The sequence below is a fragment of the Sceloporus undulatus genome, chromosome 5 (assembly GCF_019175285.1).
Source record: "Sceloporus undulatus isolate JIND9_A2432 ecotype Alabama chromosome 5, SceUnd_v1.1, whole genome shotgun sequence".
Classification (NCBI taxonomy): domain Eukaryota; kingdom Metazoa; phylum Chordata; class Lepidosauria; order Squamata; family Phrynosomatidae; genus Sceloporus; species Sceloporus undulatus.
The window spans coordinates 16,813,520-16,835,335 of NC_056526.1; the positions used below are offsets into that span (position 1 = coordinate 16,813,520).

A 21,816-nucleotide genomic window follows, 5' to 3' on the forward strand; every position below is an offset into this window, starting at 1 on the left:
TTATTATTATTATTATTATTATTATTATTATTATTATTATTATTATTATTATTATGTTCTAGGCCAAGGTCTCTTAAACATGATAATGCTTGTGGATGCAGCAAAGTCTTATACAGTAACCCCATCCTGGTGCAAGACAGGAAACAAGACCAGAAAATGGTAATAAGCAAAATGAAGCTAGAAAACTCTTCTTTCATGGCAACTGGAAAAGAGTGGGAGTGGGATGTGGCCCAGCTACACTAATTTGGAGGTCAGGTCTTAGGGGAATATTGGCAAAAGTGAAGGCAGCCTTTCTCAACCTTTTTACCCTAGAGTAGGTGTAGGAAATTTCGGAAGTCTAGGGAGCTGCATTAGTCCTCTCCAAAAACCTTGGAGGGCCACATCTCCTATTGTACTCATTCATGAAAAAAACAAACTCTTTTTTAAACCACCAAATGCCTGCAGGGCCCTGTGTCCCAAAGAAATGGCTGGGGGGAGGGAGCAGATGTGGCCTGCAGGTGATACTTTGCCCACTTCTGTCCTAGGAGATTCCATGAAACGATTTCAAGTCTCAAGGAACCCCTGTATAAAACTTATTATAACTACCACTCAATAAAAAATGTCCCGCCCCCCCCCCCAGTCACAATATCTTGTGGAATCCCCAGCAACCTCTTGCAGAATTCCAGGGAAGCCTAGTTGAGAAACCCTGGAGTAAGGACTTAGTGATTCTGGAATGGGAATTACATTATTTGGAAATGATTGCCCTACATTTATCTGGGAGATTTCATTGTTTTTGTGGGCCTTCAAGTCATTTCCAACTTATGACAACCCTAAGGCGAACATATCATGGGGCTTTCTTGGCAAGATTTGTTCAGAGGGGTTTGCCATTGCCTTCCTCTGAGGCTGAAAGAGTGTGACTTGCTCAAAGTCACCCCGTGGGTTTCATGGCTCAGCCAGGAATTGAACCCGGGTCTCCAGAGTCATAGTCCAACACCCACACCACTAGGCTACACTGGCTCTATTCATACATAGTTGTCTCCCATGTGGGGAGATTGCAGCTTTTTCTATCAACCATGTGGATTTTTCACCATTGAAAATCTGCCCTCTACTCACTCGTAAAGCAAAGCAGTCTCAAGATCAGCATTTTACTGGAGCTGTTTCCTTGGACTGATAAATGGACAGAACTGAAGTGGATGATTGTTTCTGGTCTCGCTTTCCTCCTTTTGCCTGGTCTGTCTTCTGCCCAGTAATTTACTCCCTTCTGACAGGAAGCAATGAAACGTTATCAACTTCGTCTTAAAGGCACCATTGGACTTTCAACTGTGTAGAATTTGCTGCTAGGACACTTATCACCAGAATGGCATTGATAAATTGGGACTGCATTGTCCATACGTTGCTTTTCAGTTTATTATTTTTTCTACTGATAGTTTAGCTATATTTTACTTAGCATGTTTTTAATGATGTGAACAGTTTGTTTGTATTACATTTAATTTCTATAAGCTCTTTTGATTCCTCAAGCTGAGGAAAAGCTGGCATATAAATAAATTAAATATATTATTATTATTATTATTATTATTATTATTATTATTATTATTTCGACTACTCTGATTTTGATTCACAAAGGGCTAAAACAAGATAAGTGAAAACTGGTTAATAAAAATATAAAGCACAATTAAAACAACCATCCCTTTTAAGCACCATTAATTTTTCTAAAAAGTACAGTAGGCCCTTGGCATCCACTGGAGTTTGGTTCCAGGACCTCCTGTAGATACCAAAATCTGTGGATGCTCAACTCCCATTAAATACAATGGCATAGCAAAATGGTGTCCCTGATATAAAATGGCAAAACCAAGATTTGCCTTTTGGATTTTATTTATATTTAAAAATATTTTCCAGCTGTAGATTACTGAATCCATAATAAGGAATCCATGGGCATGGGGAGCCAACTATATAAAATCATTTTAAAACATAATAAAGTACAAACATGAACAATCACTCCCCATTATAAGTCTCTCTGTAACCAACAAATCATGAAGTGTCTGTTTGAATAAAATGGCTTTTACTTACCCATGAAAGGAGAGCAGAGGGGAGGATCAGCATCGAAAAGAATTTGACAGCTGGGAGCAGCCATGGAAATGTGTTGTCACCAGATGAGCCAAGAGACCCCCCCCCCAAGATCTTAATAATCAGGCAAGTTTGTATAGGGAGATACAATCTTTCAGATAGTCTTGAACTAGGCCACACTTTGAAATGTGCTTGGAAACAAACTGGTTGCCAGTTAACTTGTTTCAGCAAGGGAGTTACAGGATTCCTGTAACTGGCCCTGGCCAGCATTCTAACTGCAGTATATTGTACCCACTGAAGTTTCTGAAGAATCTTTAAAGACTGCTTCAGGCAGAGTGTGTTACAGTAGTCTAAACAGAGTGTAATCAAGGCATGTGTCACTGTAGCCAGATCTAACTTCTAAAGGAACAAACACAGCTGGTGCACTGGTCTTAACTGTTCAGATGCATTTTTGATCACATCTAAAACCTTTACAGAAGACCTTGTTGAAGGCTATAGTGTTCAATAGGAGGCCATGTACAGATGTGGGAGCTGGTCAGTGAAGGAAGCAGACAGACAGAAAATCAACTCATTTGAAATGTGATGGAGAAGAGTACTTCGGAAACCATGGACAGCCAAGAAGACAAACAAATGGGTTCTTGAACAGGTCAGACCAGAGCTCTCCTTGTAACCAAAGATAATTAAGCTGAGACTATTGTACTTTGGCCACATAATGAGAAGGCACGGATCACTAGAAAAAAACAATAATGCTAGGAAATAGTTTTTTGTGGGTTTTTCGGGCTATATGGCCATGTTCTAGAAGAATTTATTACTGATGTTTTGCCAGCATCTGTGGCTGGCATCTTCAGAGAATGCTAGGAAAGGTGGAGAGTGGAAGAAAGAAAGGAAGACCACAAACCAGATGGAGAGACTCAATCAGGGGGTTATAGGCAAGGGCTTTCAGGATCTGGGCAAGGCAGTGGAAGATAGCAATTCTTGGAGATGTCTCTTCCACAGAGTCGGCGTGAGTCAGAACTGACTTGAGGGCAGCTAACAACAAACAACAACAAGGCAACACATATTTAAACATGTAGTCCGTTTTCTTAGAATAATTCCAAGATTAATTTAGATCATTTAAACTATTTAAGTAGCATTCAACCTATGTGAGCTTTTCTATTCCCTGCTTCTCCTCCACTTCTTTTATGATTATCTTTCCTATGTGTTTGTTATTGTTGTTAACTGCCTTCAAATCAACCTCAGCTCATGGTGATTCTGTGAATTAGATATCTCCAAGACGCTGTATCCTGAACCACTCTGCTCAGGTTCTGCAGGTTCAGGCCTATGACCTCCCTGCTTGAGTCTAACCATCTGGCCTGTGGTTTTCCTTGCTTAGTACTGCCTTTTAACTTTCCTAGCATTATAGTCCTTTTAAGTGAGTCATGCCTTCTCATGATGTGGCCAAAATACAACAGCCTCAGTTCTGACATCTTGCTTTCCTGAGAGAGTTCAGGCTTGATCTGTTATAGGACCCATTTGTTTCTTTTTTTAGCCATCCACAGTATCCTCAGCACTCTTCTTCAGCACCACATCTCAATTGAGTTGGTCTTTGTTCTTGATCTTTCTTCACTGTCCAGCTTTCACATCTGTTCATGGTGTTGAGAAACATGGCTTGGATGATCCTAGCATTAATGTTCAATTTTATATGTTTGCACTTGAGGGTTTTGTCTAGTTCTTTCCTAGCAGCCCTTCTCAATCCTAGCTTTCTTCTGATTTCATGACTGCAGTCTCCATTTTGATCAATAATTGATCCAAGAAACAGGTACATGTACTTGTTCAGTAATTGTCTTGTCGAGGTATTTGTACAGATATGTGTGAGTGAATTAGAGCTAACTGTAGTTTGGAATATGTATTTAGGATTCTCAGGAGGGCGCTGAGGAGGTACAAGTGAGTCAGAGGTAATTCTTACCTGTTTCTATTGTAATATATATATATAAAACTTAAATGGTAATTTAAAAATCTGCCAACAGCAGGTGGAAGCCCCAGTAGAAATTTCGGACAGTGACAGTTATGCAGTTGAATAACCTAATGTGAAGAAGGAGAAATGGGTGTTGTGTCAACTTCTAGAAAAATGAGTATGACCTTGTACAAATAATGAAAGATGCCAAGGGAAGAAGGAGAGGCACTGTTGTTGGTGGTTATGGTGGTTAATGGGGATTTCTGGTTAGCCTAGCTTACACAATTTGGCTCAAATAACCCTCAACATTCTTTGTATAGGGTGAGGAACTGAAGAAATTGCCCTTTAAAATAGTAGCTCTGTTTTGGGAATTAGGAGGAGCAAAAGCTGACAGAAAGTTTAGTTTATATGTATGAACTACAGTATGCAGACCTTCCTGTGAAGTTGAACTGAGATACTAAAGTTGTTTTTATAAGACAGATATTCGCACTGACTGATAGTGTGCCCTGTCTTTTTTTCTATATGTATTTATTGGATCACTCCTCAGGAAATAACAGTGAGCTATCCCGCCTGGAGCAGCATCTGTTCAGTGTTGGTTGAGAGATGTGATTTGACAAATATAAACAGAGGCTTGCTATTCATAAGATAGTCATGATATGTTACAGCGTCCATGAAAAATAAATTTGGTGGCTAATGTGCAAAAGCCAAGAGGTCCTTTGGAGCAAATGAGTCTGTCTCTGTGTGTCTGTCTGTCTCTCTTTCTGAAGGTTATACTTGCCCTCATCACCACACAAGTCTGTTTCTGATCTTGGTTTTTTGGTGGCACTCCAGCTGTGGATCTAGCTAAGTGTATTCATCTGCATATTTGCAACGGCACAATGCAAATGCCACCTCCAGAGAACAGGACCCAGAGCAATGGATTCAAACTACAGAGAAAGATATTCCACCTGAACATTAGGAAGGACTTCCTGACAGTAAGAGCTTTTTGACAGTAGAACACACTTCCTCGGAAAGTGGTGGAGTCTCCTTCTTTGGAGGTTTTTAAACAGAGGCTGGATGGTCGTCTGTCAAGGGTGCTTTGATTGAGAGTTCCTGCATGGTAGGAGTTTGGACTAGATGGCCCTTGTGGTCTTTTCCAACTCTATGATTCTGTGAGTCTAAGAACCTTGGAAAAACAGGGGTCTTGCTTAAGTGGAAAGCCTCTATGCCAACAGTAACCTCTTCTCTTCAGTGAGGAGCATGATGACAGGAAGGTAGGGAGTATCCAGTCCCGTGAATCCAGTGTTGAAAAAAAGCATGGTAACTCTTGCACAGGTCTAAGATGTGTGGGAAAGCTGGGAGCAGGAAGCATGAGTCAGATCAAAACTCCTGACTCCTCATTCATGTCTGAACCCTGTGTTGGTGAGAGTTTTCAGTCTTAAAAATGGGCAGAATATTGTGTTACTAGCACAGTCTTGCAGTTTTGAAGCGTTGTTTTCGCCTTCACTTCTAGTTCAGCAGAGTTTAATAAAAATGCTGTCTCCAAAGTTGCTGTGTCTTTTGTTGTTTATTTACACATATATTGCTGTTCAGGGCATAATAAAAATGGAATTGATTTTTTAAAATCCTATTCGTTTGCAGGGATTTTTGAAATTATTATTTACACGCACAGTGGCAAAGCACTTGCAAGATGTAGTATATTCACCAGATGCTGGCATTCAACCAGCTCTGCTTTTTTTTACTTTGACCATAGTGAACAAAATTTCATGTCAGTGACACAGCTGTTATTTCCTAGAGCTGTTAAAATGTGTGGAACTTTTCATAGAAACCTTTTGTGGGGGGACATTATTTATTTAATAATGTATACATTTATGCATTTTCATTTATATAGTGCTTTCAGTTTTTTCCAGAAAACTCCAGGGTAGTTCAACAATAAAAACAGGTGCCATAAAACAGTAGTGATAAAAAGCAGTAAAAGCAATAAAATCAGAAAAGCCATTCATTAATAACCATGGACAACCACTTACTCTGTTCTATGCTAAATAGTGCTAAGCTTTTGAAAATTAATATGGCTGCTTTGGACGTGTGGTTTCTGGAAAAGGCAGAATGGTCATTTCTGCAACCCATTTAGTCTGAGTGGAAGGGTGCAATAAATGTCTCATTTTGGCTTTTGAAATTTTTAAGGCATGAGAAGGTTTTCGGTAAAGTGTTGTAAAGGATTTATATTGAAAATGAAGATTGTGTAGTCCTCCTGATGCTTTTGAGCTTTAGTTCCCATCAGCCTAACCAAAATAGCTAAAGGCAAGAAATGGTGGGGCTTAAATAAAATAAATAAATAAATTTTATTTATACCCCGCCCTTCCATAAAAAATGATCAGGGCGGCTTACAAGATTTATAAAAACATTACAATTACACTTGAGATCTACACATTCCCCATCCCTGGTTTATATAGATCCTGTCTACATGGGCCAAATAAACTCTTGTCCTCCCATCCTCTAGGGGAGTCTGAATGATGCAGGGCCCAGTCCCCAAGTCTGGCGCCAACAGTCCAGACAATGTCAGGCCTGTTCAGTGCCAAATCTGGGGTATATCCTTTTAAAACAGAGTAAAAAGGAGAACAGAAAGTGTTTCAACAGTTAAATAAAATTCTTGCTTTTCCTTCCCATGATGTAAACCTGCATCACTCAGTTTGGAAAAGGGCTGAAAAACCCAGTTTGCTCTAGATTCTGTAGCCTTTCCCTATCCCTTTTAAACTAAGTGGAACTGTTTCTCAAAACCAGTGGAGTTAAACAACAAATAAAGCTTCAAGGACAGCTTCTCCTCTGAGGAATGTGAAGTACTGTACTGAAAAATGGGGTTGTGGGCAGGAAGGCAGTACCATTGACCAGGAGTTGCTCAATGTTTCCTGAATTTTAAAAAGGGTCATATTACCTATACAAGAAGCATTCAAGGACATATACAGATACATAAAGACATAACCTTGCTCCACTGGATAGGCCAGGAACATGAAACTAAAAATCCTCTTTAGATATATATGTTTGCGTGTGTGTGTGCCTTTATTATTTCAAACCAGAATGCCAGCAGAAACATCTGTATCACAGAGTTTGACCATAAAGGGACTAGTTTTTGCATTGCATCCCATACATGGAAGACTGTCAGGAACATCTTTTCAAGAACCCATAATGTGCAAGAAGAATTCATAACCTTGGGCCCAAATTCAGCTGCTGGCTAGAGGATTCCGGGAGCTGTAGCCCCAAAAGTAACTTTTTGAAGCTTTGTAGCACACCTAGGTTTGCCAACAGAAATACACTCGGTAGGGATTTGTGATCATTCCAGACTCTCTCACAAGTAAATTCATGTTATGCTGAAATTTCTCATTCTCACTGTACACTTTTAGATTGTACCTGTACAGCATCTTCATGTTTGCCCAGTCTGTGTGACCATTTGCACCTAAATGATGCGTTGATTGTGTAAAGAAATTGGAGAGTCTTGTGACTTCAGGGGTTAACTCTGGAAACTCTACAAAGATTCCCCCAAAAGCTATGTGAGTATATTGCAAGATTTCAATGAGTACTGTGAAGCCAGTGCAAACTTTAAATTAGTGCTGTGAATTATGTTATTAATGGTCTTGTTGACTATTTAATAAATGCTGCCTTCTTTGCTTGCTTGAATGGGATATCTCGTCCAGTGTTCTGCCTGGCACTATACAAATTCCTAAAAGGACTCTATGATAACTTTTGGGTTATTTCTTTTATGATCTGGTTCAGCATTTGCATTGTAGCAGGATCTGTTGGTGAGGAATACAGAAAGATAGATTCATATAGAACTTCAGCTCTCAGTTCATGGGGAAGCTTTAAAAATCCTTCTTATGCTAAACTTTGCATTATTTATACAGCATCATCTCAGTCCCCTATATTTCAAAGTTACATAAGAAAAAAAAGTGCACAGTCTTCCATTTCAGAAAGCTTAAATTAAGCCGATTCTCATTAATTACCAACATTAATAGAGCTGCATAAATTGACAGCTCCCTAACATGTCACCACTTTTCATGTCTCCTCTTACAGCAGTAGTGAGCAACATCTCTAACCATAGATTACATGGAGCCCCTGCCCATTTTTTTCACATCCCAAGCATCCCACACAATTGCCACCAAATTCAGCAGCAAATGCAAAACAAAAGCTATTTCCAAGTTAAAACAAAGCATGACTTCTTTGAAAGCAGAAACACACCCTGAGCCTCCCAGAAATCTGACCTCTTTTAAACAAAGTGCATGTTTCCTCCAGAAATAACTTTCTTTTTACTGTCACTGTGCCACCAAATTCCAACAGGAGGGGACAAACCCTGGCAGATATTCCAGTACATCCTTTGTACATCCACTACAACCATTCTAGGTTTTTCAGGCCTTGAATGGTTAGCTTACCCTCTCTCTGTTTGTCTTCTCTTCCTCCACTTTGTTGAAGCTGTGCTTTATACCACCCATGACTTTTCTTTCCAATTCCATCATGATCAAGGTACCATCCCTTAGTCAAGGCTACACTGTGCTGACCGACATGCAGCTCAGTTGTCTGATATGCCCTTACCTACATTGAGCAGCAGGCAATGTCAGATGGTAGCATCCATGTCAGTGGGATGATGAATCCATGCTTGGGTTTAATTTGAATTTAACAACGGAACTATCCAAGATGCTAAAGTTATTTTAAGAATAGGGTTAAGCACTTTGGATACTTAGTTTAAAGTTCAGACTAGCAGCATGAGTGTATTCATTGGCAGTATTGATGTCCTGAAATTATATAGCAGTACATTGTCTTATATTATGGATGAAATCATGGACAGACCCAGCTCTCCTCCTGCCAAAAGCACAACCTGAGCTTTAACTGAAATTTGCAAAAAATATCCATGTCAATGTCATAGCTAGATAGCAGACTTAATCATTTTGGTTAACCAAGTATGCCACATATTATTTCAGTGGAATTTCTTCATTAAAAATGATAGCTGTGGCTTCTCTTAGTCCAGTCTCTGAAATGAACCTCAGATTATTTCAGAAATATTTCAAATGCAGCCATACGTAAAACTGCTGAATACATTTTGCTTGACTTCGACACCATGTTCAGTAACAGAAATAAAAGCTTTCAAAAATGCAAAATTTAAAATTACAACTTTGAGGAATAGTCCATCCAGAAATAAAGCTCTTAGGCTCTTAAAACTCAACCTGTAGTCTGAAAATGAGCAAGAGAAGCATGTGGCTTGACAATGTGTTATTTGAAATTGTGCAAAAATGTTCTGTAAAAGGTAAAATCTAGAGGCGTCTTAGCAGGAATTGTGGCTCAGTAGTAGGGCACATGCTTGCACACAGAAAGTTCCAAGGTGACTCTATGAGAAACCTGCATAAAAAGATATAAGGTGGTAAAAGCACCTAAAATCCAAATGTCTTCCAATCTGGGATGGACAATTTCATACCCTCCAGTATTTTGCAGATGAAAATTGGGAAATATGTAGCCAAACAACATCAGAGTGTAATCAAAATGATAAAAATTGCTAATGAAAAAGAACTAGGAGGGAATGCAGTAGTTTGCTTTTGCCTAAGTAAAAGATCAAGATTCTTCCCCTTCCTCTCCTCTCCAAAACTGCAAACTGGTTGCAACAAGGGAAGTAGCTGACAACAAAGGGGGAAATTGGGAGACCAGAAAGTGGTACATTTTAAAAGCAACTGAAAAAGTAGATTGATAAGGACTGTCCTTGCCAACTTGGAACAGTTGGAGGGTATGAATGTTCTGAGGGCCATTGGCCCATATTTGCCTTCTCTTATACCTTAGCAGGGTCAAGACCTTCACACTATTGGGAAAACGTACTTTCAGGTCTGGTGACAAAATACATTGGATATCCAAAGCAGACTGTGGGTAGGGGAGAAATGTGTTTATACAAACTGTACCCTCCCCATGGTTCTGGAAGATACATCTTTCTATGGGGAAAAGGTTTTTCTGCTTTGGAGAGTTGGAGGGGCCTGAAAGGTACACTTCAGGATCATATGCATCCCACAGATGGCACTTTATCTACTTCTGAGTTATGTCAACCAACGTTCAGAGTTGGTTTAAACAGGTGCATATGTATGATATGTGTTTATAAAAGACCTTCTTGAGAAGCTTTGTTGCATTTTAAGAAATAGTTCTCTTCAGCCATGCTGTCAGTTACATTCCTTCAGGTTATTTATGAATACTTAGGATATGGTTGTTGTCTGTATGGAGTGTTTTTGCCACAGCTGACATTCCAGGTAGCTTTACAAAATACCATGACGTTGTTAAATAAGTACGTGCAGATAATGCTATATAAAAAGGACAACATTAACAAGGTTATTAGGTCAAGGGTGGACAACACATGGCCACCAGGCTACATGTGGCCCTTGAACCCTGTTTTTCTGGCTGTTTGTCATCTCACTGATTGCTGAAAAAAAAAAAACCCACATCCCTGAAATGAGTATTATAGCTATTGGGCAGTCTGGGAGATTATTCTGGAAAATGCAGACCTTCAGGTGCCCTAGTCCTCATTCAAGAGCCTGCATGGTATAGTAGATTGACTAACTAGGACTCTGGAGATGAGGGTTCAAATCCCTGCTTGAACATGAAAGTCACTGGGTGACCCTGGGCAAGTCACACTCTCACAGCCTCAGAGGATGGCAATGGCACCCCCCCCCCCCGGCAGAAACTTGCTAAGAAAACCTATGATAGTTTCACCTTAGGGTCACCATAAGTCAGAATCAACTTGGAAGCACACAACAACAAGTCCTCATTCAGTGTAGAGGCCAGGTTTTAGCTTCACATCTGCCATAGTGGGCTGCATGGGAATGCTTTGGTGACCTGGAAGCAGTGTGGTATCATTTCTGGTTTTACTTTTGGACGGTTTTCACCTCCTACTTTTTAAACAGGGTTGGGGGAAGGAGGGGAAGTACCACATTTTGAGGGTGTTTTTCTGCTCTTCTTTGATTATTCTGGGTCAGTTTTTGCCCAGTCCTAACTTTGTTTTGTTCTATGACCTTTGTGGGTGTCTGAAGAGCTTGGATGTTTTTAAAAGGGGTTGGAGGCCACATGCAGCTCACAGACTGCACTTTTCTCACTCCTATCCTGGATCATTGAAGGCAGGGGTGGGCAACATTGGGAGGTCTCCTGGTATTTACCATTGACCATGCCCTCTCTTTCATCACCACGCGGCACTGCCAAAATTCATTACCAGAACAGCTTTGAAACAGTCAGGTGTATGGTTTGTCACCAAATGTTGAGCTCAAAACCAAGTACTTCAAAAATAACAATATCTTGCATGTTTTAGAGGGGAATTTCCAGTTTGCTTCTGAATGCTGGCAGTGTGATTTGAAGGGGCTTAGGACCTACAAAAATGGTTTTAGATGGCTATTTGGTTTTTCTAAAAAGTAAAGGTAAAGATAGTCCTTTGACATGAATGTCTAATCGTAAATGACTGTAGGAGTTGGTGCTCATCTCTGTTACTAAACCAAAAAGCCAGCATTGTCCGAGGACTGCTCTGGTGGTCATGTGGCCAGCATGATTGCACCAAATAGCTTCCCACTGAGAAGTGGTACCTGTTTATCTACTTGTATTGGCATGCTTTTGAACTGCTAGATTAGCAGAAGCTGGGACTAGTGACAGGAGCTCACCCCATCGTGCAGCACTTGGGCCTCAAACTGCCAAACTTCCAATCTTCCGATCATCATAATTGGCGTCTTAACCATTAAGCCACCGCACTACCCCTGTGATTTAATAGTTAAAGCTGCACTTTGAATTATACTCAGAAGGAAACTAGAAGCTAGTAATGTTCGTTGTGTTTTTAAAAATATTGTTTTTTATTCTTCTGGGCAATAAAGTGTGAAGCAGTTAAAGAGATAGAGAAAAACCACCAAAATGTAGGTTAGTACAAAATGGCATGACTTTAGGTACAAGGAAGAAAGCTTTTTGACTTTCATTGCCCCTGCAAAAATTATAACAGCTAATTAAAAACACGAGATTCAGCCCAGTAAGTTAGAGAAACAAAAGACCTGCAAAAAAGGTGCTAATTAAATGCACTGGAAAGAACACTTTATACTAAAACATGCTGATGGGTCATAAAAATGTGATTGCAGACTGAGTATGCTACCGTATACATTTCTGAAGATCATGTTAATTTTATACATAAACTGGGGACTTGATAGTTGCTGGCTGCCCTTGCTTCCGACTCTTGGAACAAGCTTGGCTGCGTTCCTTGTGTAGTTTTATTTTTCTCTTGAAAAGTAAGAGACAGCATGAAGTGCTTGCAGTTTGATGTCAATACTAAGGCAAACAGAGTGTGGCAGTCACCTTAGGATGTAAGGGTGAGGTGACAGATCCTTGGATTTGCAAAGAAGGCAATTGTGACAATGCTGAAAAGGGTCCTTGGGTTGGAGGATGGAACTCTCTACTCCATTTGATGTTATTTGTATCCTCTATCCCAAGCCAGCCTGCTGCCTGTAGGTGCAATGGAGGATGGATTTCAATCCCCCATTGTTGAAGTCAGTGGTGGATGGCGACTTCCATGTCCATGGGAACAGTCTGAATGATAAAAGAACTGTACAAGGTGCTGAACCATATCACCAAAAGAAGTCCAACAGCCTGGATGACTCCTTCAAAATTTAATCTAAATCCTGGAGTGGAATTACTACCCGCTGATTACCTCTCTTTTAACTTAATTTCTGGGACACGCTGATGTTTTTTATTTACGCTATCCATTGGATAGTCAGAACCAAACTGTTATACTTAAAGTAGCAAAATTTTGCTACATTATGTGTAAAATACATCTTCAAATGGTTAGTAATAATTGATGCTAGATAACAGAGATCAATATTGTTTCTTGTTTTAATAATTGTATTCTTAGTTTTACACTGGTCAATGACCGAAATAAATTGTTGCTTGCTTGCTACTCCATTGTCATGGGAACCACTAGACACCATTGGCTGAAACAAGATTCCAGTGGTACAGATTTCAGTTTCTGTATGTGGAGTGGGTGCCATCTTGTTCATGGTCTTGGGGCAGAATGTCTTAGCCAGGCCCTGTCATGTGCATTCAGAAATAATACAAGAAAAAAACTTGTCCTGAGGATGCAAAACAGGGTTCTGTTGACTAAACAGAGCTGGAACATTGGATACCTAGTAATTTTTGGAAAAGGAGCTGGAACATTGAATACCTATTACCAAAGTTCTTTTTAATAGAGTATACCTGAAACAGGGGCGCTAAATTGCTGATTTCAAATGTTCGGCTTTAGAGGGGATGGCTGTGGAACGTCAGTAACTGCAGCCCAAAAGCTGCAGCTGAAATGGTGCTTAGGCTCTGAATTAGGTATGGGTAACTTCTAGAGGAGGTTTCAGAAGATTGCTTCATCATTGTCCCCCATTTTTTTTACTTCAAAGAACAGAAAACCATCCCTGTGCATGTGACATGGTCTGCACTGAATCCCCGAAACTACTTGCTGCCCTCTTACGCAACAGAAGAAGTTGTTTCCCTATTGAGAACACTGAAGCAACATTTATCTACCAATCAACTTGACCTTTGTGCAGGGAATGGGAAGAAGCACCATCTTATCCGTTGCTTCAGGCAGCAAAATGTCTTGCTCCCTATTTTTTATGGAAATTGAGAGCTACATTTAAAAAAAAAACAGTGTTTAGATGTGATGTAAAGGCCACTTTCTTTCCAAATGGAAACCAACCTAGGTTATTCTAGCAAAGAAACTGTAATAGGGTTTATATAGCTGCTATTTTGGTTTCCCTTCCTTTCCTTTCCCTTCTCTTCCCTTCCTTTTCTTTGTAAAATACACACATTTCTTTGTGTCTTTAGTAAAAGTCTTCCTTTTCAAAAAGTTGTTTTATAAAGCTCACATCTTTTCTTCACAGTCACTTACAAGTAGGCTATTCTGTAGCCTTTTAGAAGTATTGGCCAAAATAGTTGTGCTTGGATGTCTTAAATGATTTTTCTTTTCTCTTTCTCTTCTTTTCCCACAGAAGGAGTTGTGGTCAGAATGAATGGACATATTTCCAACCCCCATCCCAGTGTATATGGAAACTACTCTTCTCAAATAAAGTAAGTATTACATGCCCTCTTTCCAAATTTGTAGGGAAAAGAATACAAAAGTCCTTACTCTCATATTTTTATTTTGATCCAGAGGCAATTGACATCTTGAGTGTAGGGCCCATTTCAGACTTTCTCAGACAGTTAAAATTCAGAGGTTGGATGGGAAATGCTGCACCAAGTATTCATTTAACTGACATTTTCCTTTAGCCATTCTGCAAACCATGCCTGGTCTTGTAATGCCTGAAATCATCCTCAGATGTAACACTCTGTGCGAATGTCCTGAAACTTCTTGAACTCCGCCCTTGAGTTCATACTCATTGATGAACTCCCTCTCTTCTTCTACAATTGTCAACAGGATATCGGGGAGGCACCAAAATTGCCCAATTCTGTCTTGAAAATCTAGTTGGAGCACAAAGAGAACATCTTCCAGTCATCTCAGTGTTCACAGATATTCACAGCTGATGGCGATGTGCCCATCGCTTGCCTCCCTCTGCCAAGCTGGATGTGCTGGGGTGTCTGTCAAAATGGTTGTTTCTAAATAAATAGAAGATCCACTCTGATGAAGTTTGAGCATTGGGCTGTATGACTCTGGAGACCAGGGTCTGAATCCCCACTTGACTGTGGAAATCCACTGAGTAAATCACACTCTCTCATCCTCAGAGGTAGCAAAGGCAAACCCTCTCTGAACAAAACTTGCCAAGAAGACCCCATGATAGGGTCGCTTTAGGGGCACCATAAATCTCCATAGTTCTAAAAAATTCCTCAGCTTGAACAAGGATCAGGATACTTGTTTTTTGAGGCTTAGGTGAAGGCTTAGGTGTTGTGTTAGGCCTGAACTCTTATGATCCCTGCTTAGGCTTGAGCCCTCATTAGGCATAGGCTTGTACAGATCTCTCTCACGATTCACAACATAGCATTGGACAATACTTGGAGCCTGTTCTTTGCATGATGAACAAACAGCAACTACTGTTGGTTTTCCCCATTTGCAGCTTTCACTTTTGCGGATTTCATTATTTGTGAATTTGATTCATATTTTCTCTCTAGGAATCTCTGTGTCCTCCATTACAACTCTGCTGGATGTTGACCATAGACATGCACTGGAGGACCAGAGATTAATAGAGAAAACACTCCTCTAGACTTTTGTAGGTCCTCTAACATGATTTTGTGGTGAACCTCTGACAGAAGTTGACCATAGAGTTGCACTGGAAGACCTAGAGATTCCTAGAAAGGTGTTCTTGCATGTTAAATGTCTTTTATTTGTGATTATTCCACTTTCATGGGGGTCCTGTGCCTCTAATCCCAGTGAATGTGGAGAGCCCACTGTAGTAAAATCCAGACTCTCTGGTTCCAGCCTCCACTTTCTAACATTGGAGTGTTGCAATAGCTGACTCCAGGCCAGAATCCTAGCACTTTCCCACACTGCACACTAATTGCACTATGATTCCTCTCAAATGCCATGGTTCCATCCTTTTGAATCCTGGGATCTGTAGTTTAGGTAGGGGAATTTAGCATTCTCAGCCATAGAGCTCCAGTGCCTCACCAAACCACAAAATACCACAATCCCATTACCCATTGTCATGGCATTTTAAAGTGAAATCATAGTCCTATAATTCTGTACTATGAAAGGGACTCTGTTCAGGAACCAAATTAATGGCTGCATTTTTTTCCTGGGGTTGATAGCAAGGGAAAGTGTATAGTACCTGCATGCTCTGAACATATTATTTCTCCAGTGCCTTACTGTAATGTAAAAGTTTATTCGGTCATTGACCAGCAAACCAGTGCCTTGCTTTGCTTGCAGACTTTTTTGTTCTGCCACCATTTCTTGGGCTGGTGTAGTGTACTAATAGTTTTCTGCCTGCATAGTTCAGGTCTGGATTCAGGTAAAGCTGCCCTCAGCCCCAGCTTAACCCCAGTGAAGGTCACGCTTCAGAGGAATTTTGAGTGATACATTTATCTGCTCTCAATTAGGGTCAGGAAAAAAAACCTTTCCCCTTGGGAAACTGCTGTCCTGTTGGTTTATGTACAATTGAATGAGTAGCAGCTGATAGGTTGTATACTATCAACTGCCAGAGGCAACCTTCTACCCTTGGAAAATTACTAATGGGATTTCCACCCAACCTCCCTCATTTAGTAGAGGAGAGCTTATGATTTCCAGTAATCTAAATAGACTTATAAATAGTTCTGAAGTTGTTTGTTGAAGCCAAAGCCATGCATAATTTATTTGTGGTTTTAAAAAAGCTGAGTAATAATTGGCTTTTAAAACAAAGACTAAGTACTGTGAGGCTGTTTCTAAAGTTATTTTAAGACTGAGTAATTTGAGGCTGTTTTTTGTTTCTGAGAGCATCGCTCCCTGACTGTGCATGTGTGTACACTCAGGTGCTCACACTTTAATATGTGAATATCTTCCTTAATTTTGTTGGATTGAATTGTGTGTGCTAATAAATATGCAGAAAAATATTAATATTCCCTAAGTGGTCCACAGTGTGGTATGGCCACCCATTTATTATAGCAATATAAACATGTTCAATCTTAAATATGTTTAAAGTGCCAAATAAATTTTATTTTAAAAAAAAGCCAAAACTTATGAACTACTTATGAATATGTTTGGACTTGCAGGAACATGATCTGTATTAAATTGGATGAGGGCAACTCATTAAGGTCTTCCGAGATCAGAAAGGTTGTTGCTGATATTTATCAGTGAATATCCAGAGATAAATTTCCAAACTTCCATAAAACAATACAAAATATCCGTGCCCCAGGGATTGTACAGACACACCGGTGGGAAAAATTACACTACAAAATCTTGTTTCTATACCTTCCCCAAAGAAAGAGATACCTGCTATTAAAGTAACTAATATAATTATTGAAAAAGGGGTTGTGTTTAAATTTCCTCAAACAATTATTTCCTGTACTGCAGTGCAAATTTCTTTTCAAGTTAAGAGAGGTTTTCAAATATTTTTTTATGTGGCATCAGTGCTTGATATTCAAAGGAACAAAGTCACAAAATTTTTGCCTGAAGAAATTCTTTAGACTGTGGCTATTTCCTGTCACTTTTTATGAAGCTGTCACAGTTCCCTCCTCAGTAGACACATATTTTTCCCTACCCATCCTTGTAAACATTTTGACAGTGTGAATATCCTCTTATGCTCTGAATTTTATTCTGGGAGACTCCAGCTCATTTCTCGTGTAGGATTTGCATTTGGAAAGTAGTCATGGGTTGAAAGGACTCAATAACCAGAGGACCTCCATAGATCAAGGCAACACTAGTGTTAGTGCTAATACATTAACATTAAGACATCAAAGAAAATTTGCTATTTTAAAAATAATAAGATGAATTTAAAAAATTAATTAATTGCATTAATCATTAAATTATTGCTTCAAAATAATTAAGAATGACTAAAAATGGCTAATAGTAGCCAAGCACCCCTTTCCCCCTTGATCATTGATTGATTGATTGATTAATTGGTTGGTTGGATTTATACCCTGCCTTTCGCCCCAGGTGGGATTATTTTCTCAAAAAGTTAACAGTGCCGGCACTTAATGACTGAAATAATAAATTTTAAAACCATTGCTGATTTTTTTTAACATGTCAGAGCATAACTAATTAATTTTAATGAATTATATCTAAGTTTCTCTCATCTCTAGTAAACACTATATATACTCGACTATAAGTCGATCTCATGTATAAGTCGAGGACAGGTTTTTGGGCCAAAATGATGCTTTTTGATATCACCCATGGATAAATTGAGAGTAAGATTTAGGGTTATATAACAAAGGACCTGAAGGATGAAGCAAAGGAAACCAATGCCAAAGAACTTATAGGCCCATTACAGACAGGCTTTTGAGGCGCCCCCGTCACGTGCTAGGGGTTGTCTGGGGGCCTAGCGTCCACACCGGCCTCACCCCTAGCACGTGACGGGGGCGTAATAATGGCGGCACCCTATACACACAGGCGCTGCACATTAGTCTTGTGCATTGTTTAAAAAATTGCATATACATATATATATATCTTATATATTTATATATATAGTAAGAAAAATTCTGCAAAGCAAAAATATTGTCACTCTTTTGACGTGATCAAAGATTCTTGCTGTTGTTCTTGTGAATAAGAACTAATTAGCTTCATGGGAAATTTCCCCGTGTGGTCGTGAGTTTGTCCCTCCAATGTGATTGCCTTGTGAGCATTCACGTGTTGGAATTTTGCTATCTTTTTACTTTTTTGCTGTCTTCTGCCCCACTGTTAGGCCGCAGGATGAGTCATGCTCCCCTCCTCCCATTCCTTCCTCAGCCTGTACGATAATGGGCATTGTTACTGGTGGCTGGGCAGAACCCATTTATTTCTAAAACTAAGACAGTGCAAGTATTCTGTACCTCCTGGTTTGAGTTGAGTTTTAAAAACCTTCCACAGACCATAATTTCAAGATATAAAACAGGGTGCTTAAGTGGGGTCCTTGAGCTGGAATCACTTATTGTGATGGATTTATCTTTTTTTCACAATAAAAGGTCTCATGTGAAAGAGCCCATGACAATTCCACAATACTATGGCACTGATGTTATGAGGGGCTGTGATCGAGAGAGCAGTCGCCTTCCAGTCCAAGATTGGATGACACCGTTTTTCTGGACCCATTTCAAACTGGCTCCGGGCGGGCTATGGAGTTGAGACTGCCATGGTCGCCTTAGTTGTGCCTCCGTCTGAGCATGGACAGGGGAAGCGTGTCCCTGTTAGTGCTCTTGGACATTCTCGGCGGCTTTCGATACCATCAACATGGTATCCTTCTGGACGCCTGGGGGAGTTGGTATCGGAGGCACTGCTTTGCAGTGGTTCCGCGTCCTACCTCTCGGGTAGATTCCAGATGGTGGAGCTGGGGGATTGTCGCTCCGATAAGAGGGCACTTACATCCGGTGTCCCTCAGGGAGCGATTTTATCCCCTATGCTTTTTAAATCTACCATGAAACCGCTGGGAGGATCATCCGGGGAGACACGGGCGCGGTGTTCTCAGTATGCTGATGACACCCAAATAATTTCTCTGTGTCTCCGACTGATGCAGTAATAAGGATGGCATCTCTCCTATAGATGCCTGCTGCGTCAGTAATGGCTGGTGGAGGAGAACAAACTCAGTGTGAATCCAGGGAAAACGGGTACTGGTTTAGGTCCCTCGGTTCGGGTGGTGAGATTTGTCAGCCTGTCCTGAATGGGGTCACGCTCCCCCTTGAGGGACTCGGTGCCGCTTCGGAGTACTCCTTGATTCGTCGCTCATCTGACATCCCAGGTGGACGCGACGGTCAGGAGTGCTTGTGTATCAGCTTCGGCTGATACGCCAGCTGCGGCCCCTACCTGGACGTCGGGACTTGAAACTGTTTGTACCTGCTTTGGTAACCTCTCGATTGGACTTCTGCAATGCGCTCTACATGGGGCAACCCTGTACCAAACCCGGAAGCTTCAATTGGTGCAGATATGGCAGCCAGACTGGTCGCTGGTAGTTCCAGGACAGACCACATAAACACCTATTTTAAAAGATCTCCACTGGCTACCATTCGCTTCCGAGCTCAATACAGGTGTTGGTTTTGACCCTATAAAGCCTAAATGGCTTGGGCCCAGGGTACTTGTGAGGACCGTCTTCCCCATACAATCCGCCCCGCACACTCAGAACATCTGGGACCAATTGTTAGAGGTCCCTAAATCCATTTGGTGAGGACCTCACAGAGGGCTTTACTATCGCCGCCCCCTCATTGTGGAATAGCCTCCCTATAGAGCTCCGTTCCTCTGCATCTTTAGTTTCTTTTAAGAAACAATTAAAAACGCATCTATTCCAGCTGGCTTTTTCACTCTAGGTAATAGTGTTCTGTTCTCTGCTCCTTGTGTTGTTTTTCGACCCCGGATTGTGCAATAATTGTCTTTTTCTTGCCCCTAGTGAATTGTGATTTGTATAGATTCCCGTTCCTCCCCTAGTAATGATGTTTTTAAATTTTTTATATTGTGATGTTTTATCTGTATTTTATTGTTTCTTGTCTTGTAAGCCGCCTTGATCTGCAATTGGAAAGGCGGGATATAAATAAAAATTCTTTATATTATTATTATATTATGCCTTCAAGTCAAGGGCTGCTCAACACATAGCTGAGTCGTGTTGCATGAAATATTTTACCACAAGATGTGACTGAGAAGGGAAGAGGCACAGAACTGCTCTTTTCCATTCAGTGACATAGGCCCATTCCGCACGGGCATTAGTACGCGTACTAGGTTGCACGAGAGCATGCTAGGGTTAGGAAGCGGCGGCGCTTCCACACGCCCCTACCCTAATACGCGTGGGTGCCGCACAAGTGGCAGCGCCCATTCCACTGGGCGCTGCCATTTTGATGTAGCGGACGCATTGCATCCACACGTCGCACACACAAATGACTCAAGGTGCCATTGGCGCTCACCATGTCATAAAGTGTGCCGCAACAAGTGCCAGTTTGGGGCTTCTTTTTTGCAGCCGGAGGAGCCTGGTGTTTGGATGCTGGGGCTCCTCCGCGCGCAAATTATGCGAGCGGCAGACCACCCGTTTTGGGTGGTCTGTAATGCACCATAGCTTTTCTGAAGATACAATTTGAAAAATTTGACACATATTGCATGATTGATTCAGGGTGGGGTAACTTCTTAGAGAATGCCTGTTCTATACCCTCCACGTTATCAACTGCTTTTAAAATGCCCAGTTTCTCTCTCCTACACCCTCTATCCCTGTTTTTCCAAATTGCTGCCAATTAAGTCCAAAGTACAAAAGTAGTTGGCCACTCAGTTACACAATAGTTGGAGTACACAGGAGGGAACAGAATCTTGTTCCTCTCTGTGACTCAGGCAAAACAAACTGCTGCAGCTTTCCCTAGCTTGTTTGTTCTTCCTCAATAATAAATGTTGCTTCTTAGCACAGTCTGATGTTGCTTAGCTGCATTTGTCCTGGTTTTCATCTGTGAATGTTCACCTGGATCTGATTCATCTCCAGTTCCAAAATTTGGTAGTGCATCTGTGGCTGGAATCTTGAAAGAATAGTGGCATGGAGGTGTGTAGACTGTGTGAACTGTATACATGTAACCACTCCCCACCCAAACCAAGGATCACACCGTGTATAACCCCACACACCTCCATGCCACCATTCTCTGAAGATGCCACCACAGTTGCAGGTTGAAACGTCACGAATCAAAACTCTTCCAGAACACGGCCACATAGCCTGAAAAAACACACACAACAAAAACACTTATTCATTGCTACCGTGGCAACTGGTGGCTTCCATGCCAGTTGGATAGTGGAATACACACTGGTTTCAGTGTAAACTTTTAAAAGCTCTGCAAGTTGCTGAAACACTATAGGTTCGCAGCTGGCTAGCTTCTCTGAAATTAAACCTGGGGCAGATTTTCTGCCCACTGTGATTGGGAGTCCCCACTGTGGAAGTAGCCTCTGCTTGAGACCCCAACCAAGCATCAAAGCATGCTGTTCTGTGGTGTATTGATCCTCCAATTGAGCACTTCCTTATTTGTAAGTGACTACTACACCATACTGTATGCAGCTATTAAAAAAAATAGGAGAGAGAGAGTGAGCCATCAAGAGCTTCCATGGGATCACAATGCCCTGCCCACAAGGCAGCACCCAGCTTTTAAGGCTTATTGCATAAAAGGATGTATTGCCAAAGGGATTTTCATAGTATGCGGATGTGATAAGTATGTATGGAAAGAAAGAATTACAGAATTAAACATAAATACCTTACATCTGCCTCAGTAGTGATGGTGCTTTGGTACATGATTCTGGA

At 40.8% G+C, this 21,816-nt stretch overlaps 1 protein-coding gene across 1 annotated transcript in view; it reads left to right on the plus strand.

Annotated features, from left to right (window-relative positions):
• The window catches only part of EPS8 (epidermal growth factor receptor pathway substrate 8), a 124,499-nt gene that overhangs the window by 39,850 nt on the left and 62,833 nt on the right, over window positions 1-21,816 (plus strand). Inside the window, 2 exon segments of the mRNA XM_042467849.1 lie at window positions 13,966-14,044; window positions 16,652-16,732. Of these exon segments, the coding sequence (XP_042323783.1) occupies window positions 13,966-14,044; window positions 16,652-16,732 (160 nt within the window).